Here is a 10109-nt window from a genome sequence, read left to right on the forward strand (position 1 = left end):
CACAACCAATGAAAATAGACAAGAGACAAGAGAGAGAAAAAAGGGGCGTGTTGCTGTTTGATAGAAGGTGACAAACACAAAGCAATGAAAAGACACGTCAACATGGGATGAATGTGAAATCACCCTTTTTCCTCCTAAACACATCCCTGTCTCTTCCTATGACGATCAGATTTGTTGAGCTCAGACACAGTAATATCATACACAAACATACTATAAGTGGAGCCACAACACCATTATGTATTATTTTAATGTTTATATTTTTTTTAATAAGGTTGTGCTTCTATTTTATTGTTAGTAACTATACTTTGTTATTTGAGTTTATACTGCCTGACCTTTTTCTGGCTGTTTAACACTGTTGTCCTTTTTCGCTTTATGACTATTTATTGCCTTCTTTGCTGAAAGACTTCCAGCCACAATTTCATTGTATTTATGAAATGTATGCACAAATCCAATAAAAAGGATTCTAATTCTAACAAACAAACAAACAACCAAATAAATGAATAAATAAATAAATAAATAAGCACTGGTGAAAATGTTCCCTCCTTGGCGGAAGTATTTATGTTATTTTTATGCTAGTACTTTTACTTGTTTTGGAGTTTTTGCCAGGAAGTATTTGTACTTTCCCTTGATGAATGAATGCAAGGTAAGGTAAGGCAAATTTATTTGTATAGCGTATTTCATACACAAGGCATTTCAATGTGCTTTACATAATTACATTTTATGTGCAACAAAAAACATTTAACTAAGGGTGTAACAATACATGTATTTGTATTGAACCGTTTCAATACAAGACGTTCGGTTTGGGTACAGGGTTGTGCACGGATGAGTTCCCGAAACGTAACAGAAGTTTTGTGTGTTTACTTCCGCCTGCAGCGACACCTCCAGCCTGTGTACGTAATGGCTAGCACTAGTGAGAAACCAGAGCTGGAGGACCCTCCCCTGTCACTAAAGTTGGGTGAAATACTGCAACAGAGAAAAACAAGTGGATAAAAAGAAGGCAGTGTGCCGACATTGTTCAGCTGAGATCGGGTATGTTTCTGGAAACACGACAATCATGCTAACTCACTTGAAACGGCACCACCCGAGTGCGAATATCACTGCGACAAGAAAGAAAACGTCCTCAGTGTAAACGCAGCTGACTGGCCAAAGCTGTAACAACTGCCATCGGAGTCTTTATAGCAGCGGATAAAAGCTGTTAACGAGCTGTGAGGAGCTTATTTTTATAATAATACTTAATGTATTTTTTGTTTGAGACTATTATTATTACCAGGCAGCACTTTACAACAGCATTGTATTTTTTTTTTTTAAACTTTATTTTCATATTCTGTATAATGTTAAATACATTGTTGGTTTACTAAAGTTTCGAATAAACAACAAGCAAATTCATGCTTTGCATTTTGTTCCATACTGTACCAAAAATGAACCGAGCTGTGATCTCAAAAAAACTCTAAATCAACAGTAATGTGATTATAAATCTCCCTCTCAGTCATAATTAAGCAGTAGAGAAAATGAGTTTCTTTATGAAGTTGAGTACTTTGTCCACCACTGGATGGATACCACAGGTGGTGGTTTTCTCAGCAGTTATCCACAGTGTAAACCAGCTGCTAGCACGCACACGCACACGCACACACACACACACAAAGCCTCATTTGTTTTCAGAGGCTCATACAGAGATAACATAGGACGGCTGATTATTATTGAGTGACTTCACACCAAATCAAACAAGATAAGGTTTTCATTCTGGCCATTCCCACCAACGGTCATTTGATTCAACAACATCATCACACAATACTTGCTATTATTTGCGACTGTATAATACACAAAACCACTACCATTGATGCATTGGAAATTTTGTCCAACCACTGGTCAGTTAATGGAATAAAAAACTATATTTAGTTTTTATAACTCAAAAATAAAAAATACAAAGTCTAAATGCTTAGCTTGTAATTTAGTTTTCACTTCATTAGGGCTGTAATCAAACAAGGAAATGGTTGGTCGACCAAGACGACGGCACATTCAGCGATTAGTCGGCTTTTTGACGTGTCGATAATTAAAACCTATTTTTCCTCTCGTACAAATGACATATTTACGTTTGTTTTAGTGGTAAGCCTGCTTTTATTAATAAACAACTGGTAATGTCAACATCAGATCAGCGCACTGGGAAACAAACACACGTCAAACACAGGTGCGCAGTAACAGCAGTGGATCTATTAACATAATACACGTATCAAATATAAGAATAATCCATGTTCTTGTGAAGAAAAAGGATTGATTCAATAGTGGATGCTTGTGCTTCAAGCCTGTCTTAATTCATTCCCTCTCTGCTCTGATGACAGCGCACTGTGCTATGATTCACAAGGGAACGAGACAATGAAACCTTCTAAACTAATTAAATAAATTTTGTAACTCAAACTGCACTGTCCCAAAATCTTTGTTGAGTTACATTAGTCATATACATATAAATATTTTGTAATATATTATTGGAGTAGTAAATAGATCAACTGGCTTTTGGTATTTGTTGAGTTAGGTGGTTTGGGAGTTTTATTTTATTGGTAAAGTGGTCCTTGCTCTGAAGAAGTTTGAGAGACACTGGTTTAAAACCATAAACCATCTGTGGCCCAATGATGGGCTTCATCTAGGTGGTTATATTATTTTTGAAAAACAACATTCCCAACCATTTTAAAGCAATTGATAAAGTTCCTTTTATATCCTTTATTCGAAACATGATCTTTTAAATGAATGAATACATACATGTAGGGTTATATCAGAGGTTCTTCACCTTTTTTGGTTGGTCGTGACCCCATTTTGATATCGCAAATGTCTGGAAACCTTTTTTTCTGAAATTAGTTTTTGATCATGTTTAATAAAGTGTGTTATAAATACAGAGTAGTAACAAGATGTACCACCTCAGATATTATTATACTATATATAAATAAATATCATTTTAAGCAGTTTTTTGTTTTTGTTTTTTTTTTTACCAATTATAAGACATTTCAGACTACACCACTAATTCCAGGCGACTCAACATGCAGGGGTCCAGACCCCAAGGTTGAAAAGAACTGGGTTATATGCTTTGTTATGGTAATGTTAATTAAAGCCATAAACAAAAAATAATACAATTTATTGTCTCTATATTTGAATTAACTTTCAGCTTTTAGTTGACCCGTAATGAATCACAGGGAGTCGCTGGTATTTTGCCCATTTCTTATTTACTCCTTCAAACCTTTGACACCAAGGCAAAAAAACAAGAGGATATGAGGACATGAGGAGCACAGAACAAACAACACCTGCTTCCCATCAGTTTAGGAGGAGGCAGAGATACAGAGAAAAAGCAAAGTGGGATGACAAAGAACAGGAGAGACGATGACGTCAGATAATACTGGTACACCTGCACGGAGAATGGAGAGAAAACAAGGGTTGGAGAGTGAATGAATGAGAGGGTGGGATGGAAAATGGGCTGCAAACAGGAAAGACTGATTAGTTCTGTATGGAGGAGGACATGCTCATCTACAGCTGAGTGAGTAAAGCTTCCAGCGTGGTGCATATAACATACATCTTGTGTTGTACGTAGAGCACAGTCAGTGTGGTGAAGTCCATGCTGTGCACATAGAACACCGAACTATGCACGCTGGTCACTCTGCTGTGTGCATACAGCACATTTCTACTAAATAACGGTAACTCTGACATTTGGATAAACAAAGCAATATATACTATACTATAAGTATGTATGTAAAGTGACTGATAATCATTGGCAGCAAGTGAACATATGACTACAGTTGATTTGTTCGAAGCAAGATCACCCTCAGCCTTGGAGTGCTGCATGCAGCTCTCGAACTTGACTTAAAATCCATGTAAATTACAAACACACCCTCATCAATCAGAAAGAGAGCCTTTTATAGAGCAGGGTTTTTCAACCTTGGGGTCGTGACCCCCGAGAAATAAAAATGGGGTCGCCAGAAATATCCAGTAATAACAAAATGAAAAAATCTACTGATTGGAATGATGTTTTTGAATGTAAAATGTTATTGTATTTATTTGATTTTATTCATTTTGCATCAATAAAAAAACAATACATATCAGAAATAGACGTAGGGTGCAGGAAGAGGCAGAAAGCTCAAAGAGCTTCAATAATTATTGTTCTTTTTCAAGTTAAAACACTGCACATATTCTCAAACAACTGTATTCTATACTTTCAGTTTCTCAAATATAAATCTAGTTCAAATAAAATGCTGAATAAAAATATCTGAGCTGGCGCATATTGTCACTTCGTACACTAATCCTTACTACTTTGTATTTGTGACACAGTACAACAAATATGTTAAAAAAAAAAATAATAATCTCAGAGAAAAAAAACGTCTCTGTGGTGACCAGAAATTGGTGATATAACAAGTTCTGATGAACTACAGCCAGGCCCGAGGAACATCTCCGCACCGAATAGCACGTACCACGTTCCCGAGAATTCAGTGAAATGACTCAGTTCCACCGAGTAAAACAAATGAAATTGTGCGACGTAAAATGGTAATCTACGTTGAATTGCCTTTGAAACGATTATCACATGACTATGTTCGGATAGAAATGACCGGAAAAGAGGGTGGACCCTTGGGCCCCCTTCGCCCCCCCTTTCAAAAAGATCTCCAAGAGGCTCTTGACATTCACTCATAGAATATCCATGTCAAATTACAGCCCAATTCAACAAGCATTAACGGAGGAGTAGTCATTTGAAAAATGGGGCCCCCGCAGGCCCCCTGGCGCCCCCATGGCACATACAGAGTAATGGGCCTCATTCATAAATTGGTATGTGTCAATGATTCAGTACCACCAACTATTGCAATGTTTGACTCACAAATAAATGAGAAAACGACTTTAATGAAAATTGACTAAAAAAAGGCACCTCTCGGGCCCCTAATCGATTTGTGCGAGGCATAATCGTAATCTACGTTGAATGACCTTTGAAACGATCTGTCACACAACTATGTTCCCATTAATTTGGAAATAACCGGAAATGGGGGGGTGGGCCCATTTCAAAAAAAGGGCTCTGAGCGTCTCATGATATTCATTCATAGAGTATTCATACTAAACTGCATTCTGATCCAACAAGAACTAACACAGGAGTAATCATTTGAAAAACGGGGCCCCCGGGGTCCCCCTGGCACCCCCGTGACGCGTACGGGGTAATGGGCCCCATTTATATATTGGTATGTGCCAATGATTCGGTACCACCAACCGTCGTAATATTGCAAATAAATGAGAAATCAATTTTCTTCTCTCTTGTCTTTTGGGGCCCCAAATCGAAAATCGCTGATGCGTACTCTTCAATAGATTATACGAGGCCTGGGCCGATAATCGATAAATCAATTAACCGGACGATAAATGAAAATGAACTTGGTAAGTTTGCCGGCCTGGATATATTGTCATATTCATGCGTATCTGGTTGCGCGCCTGTGGGCTGCAGAGGCTATGTGTTAGCAACGGATATTAAACAGCAGATAACTCAGTCAGTTCTAATAAGTTCTCAGTGAACCTGCATCGTATTTACTCTAAAATAGTATTTCAAAGCCAGGAAATCTTTGACTTTGGTAAATCAAACTGTTATAGTAGATGAGGCAACTCTAGAACTACTACGTAGCTTTGGATTGCTACGCCGGCTACACCCAGCGGCCTGTGAAGCAGCGGAGCCACGTACCAGCAGTGTCCGCCAGTGGAGGAGACGTAAGCGGTGTGATCGGAAGCAGAGGCAGGTAGTTGTGCAACGAATCATCATTGATCCATTATCCACACGGATCTCTCTCCACGGTTCGGCACGCACGTGGTCTGCGGATTGGTTGACGAAAAAAAAATTTTCATCATGGTCCGCACAACATTAGTAATGCTTTGATGAAGCCTATTCCGTTTGCGATGTCCGTGTGTGTATATAACTCCGTGTGTCCGTATGTGTGTGCGCGCGTAAGTTCGGAAGCCCGGCCTAAAAATGGAGCCACGTCCCAAAAATGGTTGGAAACCACTGATATAGAGCCTTATAACAGCTAAAAAACAACACAACCAAGTTATAATTTAACAACAAGAATGAAAGCAGGGAGCATGATCCTAGAAAACAGCTTTTATCCTTTCTATAGTCAGTAAAGTTTAAGTCAAGTCTCAGCCAGGTGCTTGGAAGTTTTTCTACAAAACCATATTAAATGGAATGGAGAAATGGACCAATGAGAGAGAAACAGTGTTTGCAGCTGAATTCATCCCGTCTACCATGTTAGACAAAATCCCACATCTATGTAATACTTACAGATTTCTACTGAATATGTATGACTATTATTTTTGCTTTTATTTTATAAAAGCTTTTGTTTAGAGGTTTATGTTTCAATCCAAATGGAAAAAAAAAGATGTCTGGTAATTGTAGCGCAGTATCTGTATGATCTACAGAAAAGGGAACAAATAGGTGCAATAATAATATGCATAAACATCTACTGTATTAATGCTAACCATGTGCAATAGGGCTATGCCCAATAATAATTGCACTGTAACTAAACAGGCCAAGGGTGGTGTACAATAATTTTCGCACTAACCGAGCAGGCTAAGGGCAAGGTGCAATTTCTTTTTTTAAAACAAAAATATTAGCATGTTTCCACTGTAGCACTAAAGCACTTTATCGTCTGCCTTATGCACTTTAACTGCAATGGTCACTTTATTTCTGGTCTGTCTTAAGTTAATGTCGTTGTATTTGAGTCTTTGTTTTTTATTGTACTGTCCATGCCGTCTGATGTCTGTTTTTTTTATTGTTGGCTTGTTTTTTTAATGTATTTCTGTTGTACACAACATCAACCTGCCGGGGATTACAGATGGAAACTAGCCTGTGGCTACAATCTGGCACATTTACATGGCTGTCTATTAAAGTGCATTGTCCCCGTCACAAATAAATCAATTAAAAAAAAATAATAAAAACATACATGACATAACTGTGGCCCTTTAAAGCAGAAAGGAAACTATGGAGGGTGGTGAAATCAGTGACGCACAAGCACACACACACACACAGAAAGAGAGAGAATGCTGATCGGATCACAGCGGATATGGGATCAGCATCAGAATGAGGTCATTAGGTCTGTGAGGTGTGGGGACTATTTAATCCGTCGACCCAACAGCACGACACACAGACCAATAAAACACATTCACTAAAAAAACAAAAAAAAAAAAACAGGTTTGCTCTGCATACACAATAACTAATCACATACATTGATCCAAACATCAGCTTTTTAAAACACATCAGCACATCCTCTCACTATCACACCACACCACACATACTGTATGTGATGTCAGCCAAATTTCAACAACTCAATCAAATCCACTGTCACTCAAAGAGATAATCCAAAAAGAAAAAAACTCCTACTTTAGCCAAATGGGTTAGAGATTTAAGGCTCAAAAAAAAATATAGAGTAAACAAATGGAAAATATTGCACAATAATAGAAGAAAAGCTATGGTTTGCAAGAAAACAGTCGTTGAGGAAAATAAAATCACACTTTCTTTTCTTTTTGTTTTCCAAGTAATAATATGCAAATATGTCACATTATGAGGAAAAAACTGAAATGAAAAATGAAAAATGCCCCTGACAACCTTTTTTTCATCTTGCACAAAGATGTAATATTAGCTTTTCCTAAAAAAAAAAGCTTGGTTTTCATTCAACCAGAAATGTACTGGAATTTGACATTTCTTGTTTTCTAATTTCTCTGTGTAAGTGTAGTCATTAAATAATAGACAGGGAAAGTAATGCCACCGCAAGCATGTTAGGACTTAATAAGGTTGCAGCTGTAATTTTATTTAATTTTTTCTATGCAAATGAAATTTTAAACAATAATCTCAATTTTCAAGCATCTAAAAAAGGGGCAAAAGGATTTTTAAAAAATGAAGAAGTGGAAGTAATAGAGTGGGAAAGGGAACACACCGAAACACAGTGTTCACACTATAACAGAGAGCAAGGATAAAAAAAAAGATGTGAGTAATGTGCACCCACACCTTCAGCTGTGAACTGTTAGGGCAGAAACACCCACAGCTGCTACTGATGGGACCTTCTTAACTAATCTATGGCATACAAACATAAAATAAACAAATGTCCATTAGGAAATGCCTTAAGACTATTGATTTGTTTTTGTCACTTTGATGTTCTGAATCTGATGAAGTGTCATAATGTACAAGCGTTTCCTCGAGTAGAAACAACTCTAAAAACTTCAAAGGAGCATATTTGGACACAATTTTACTAAAGACTCTGTAGCTGCAATGCAGCAGAAATGCTTTCTCTACCAGTATGCTCTTAAAATCAAACACTGACCTACTGGGTTTTTTTTGGTTTACCACTAAGTTTAACATTCTAAAAATAAAAGCTAGAGAGGAAAAAACTGGCACTTCCAATCAAGGTTGGGTATCGGTTGGGTTTTATCCAATACCGGTGCCTACTCTGTATTTTTTTTTAAACGGTACTTTAAAAAAAAAAAAAAAAAAAATGAAACCGCATACACTTTTTTCAGGGCCAAATTGAACACAATAATACCTTAAATAATATATATATATACAAGAAACATATGGAAATAATATAAACAAAAACATTTAAATAATATCAAATAAAACAATATTGTATTAAACTATATAATACTGGAGATGAATATTGTTATGATTTTATTTGTCAATAATCATTAATAGCCGTTGTAAAAAGAAAAAAAACTATTTCAATATTTTTTTTAAAGCTATAGGGAGCCATTGCGAAAGAGTCAAATAAACCCCTGAGCTAGCCAATCTGTTGCATTTCTGTGTAAATGCAAAACTCTGCCATCTAAATCTGGTGTTAAAGCTTAAGTTCAACATTTTGTTTACAAACACGACTTGTTATGAGCTTAACGTTAAACAGAAAGTCAGCGGACAGAGTTGAAGTATAGGACATAGCTCATGTGTTGTTGTCACACGTTGAATGGCAACAGTGTTTGCTCAGAGGATAGGCTGCTGTCATCATCTGTGACAAAAACGAGACACCGAAATGTTCATTCTTATTCGGTCTGGTTACTACCGTTAACGTCCAAACCGGTGCCATATCGGTACCGCGTTTTAATACCCAACAATACTTCCAATGCCTGAAACTAAAACTGAGAACACATGTTGGACATAAAAACATTCTGAGACAACGTATATTGTGAAGAGTTAATAAATTCCTGTCTGGTATGTTATTGTACATACAGTGAGTGCATTTATAGAAAGTACTTACATTGTTGGGAGACACAGTGACAACGCTTCTGCTCTTTCTCATCTTTGCTTCAAAAGCAATTCGTCTGAACCTGGAACAAAAATGTATAGAAACATGTGTAAGCTTTAGGTACAATGACTTTTACTTTGTTGGTTCCAAACAGAGAAGCAAACAAATTAAGTTATTTTTAAAATGTTTTCACGCACTTTTGCTATTGCAAAAATAATTTTTTTTTAAATACACAGAAAAGGCAAAAGACACTTTAAGAAAGCAATTATTAGAACCTTTCATTTGAAATGTCACACAGAACATAAAATATTAAAAACCATTTTTTTTAAAAAACTTTCCGATATAGCAAAGCAAGCCAATGAAGACTGTATAAATTATTTCAGTGCACAGTACATTTTTTCATAACCACCTACTAAAGTAGATACTAAGGGTAGGAAGAAAAAAATGATATATCGCGATTTTTTTGGGTGCAGATTTTAAAAATTGATTGTTCTTCCCAGAAACGTTTTTTTATTTTATTTATTTATTTCATTTTATTTAGTTTATTTTCGATATTTAATCAATATTTTTCTTATTCTGTTTATCACAATTTGGTTGACGACCGCTGAGTGACGGTCCGGTAATGCACCAACAGGTGATGGCACACATGAGGAAGACGAGCAGCAGCTGGGATTTCCCTTTTGGTGGAAAAAGACGGCGGCCAAAACGACACCTCCACATATTTCTAGGAGTGTAGGATTCAATTCAAAAAAATGATGGTAATCGTCACTGTAGAATCGCAATTTAAATCAAATTGTGACAAAATGGTATCGTCCCAGCCCTAATAAATACAGAAAACAGTCAGTAAATAGGACTTTGAGTCAGGGGGAAAAAAAACACTAAAAA

The 10109-nt window shown here is 36.7% G+C and overlaps 1 protein-coding gene across 1 annotated transcript in view; it reads right to left on the reverse strand.

Annotated features, from left to right (window-relative positions):
• pde4ba (phosphodiesterase 4B, cAMP-specific a) overlaps positions 1-9306 on the reverse strand; it is a 160948-nt gene extending 151642 nt beyond the window's left edge. The window contains exon 1 of the mRNA XM_028445599.1: positions 9237-9306. Coding sequence (XP_028301400.1) covers positions 9237-9278 — 42 coding nt within the window. The 5' untranslated portion in view covers positions 9279-9306. The remainder of the gene's footprint in view (positions 1-9236) is intronic.
• Between the last annotated feature and the right edge of the window lie 803 nt (positions 9307-10109).

This window comes from Gouania willdenowi, chromosome 4 (genome assembly GCF_900634775.1).
Source record: "Gouania willdenowi chromosome 4, fGouWil2.1, whole genome shotgun sequence".
Lineage (NCBI taxonomy): Eukaryota > Metazoa > Chordata > Actinopteri > Blenniiformes > Gobiesocidae > Gouania > Gouania willdenowi.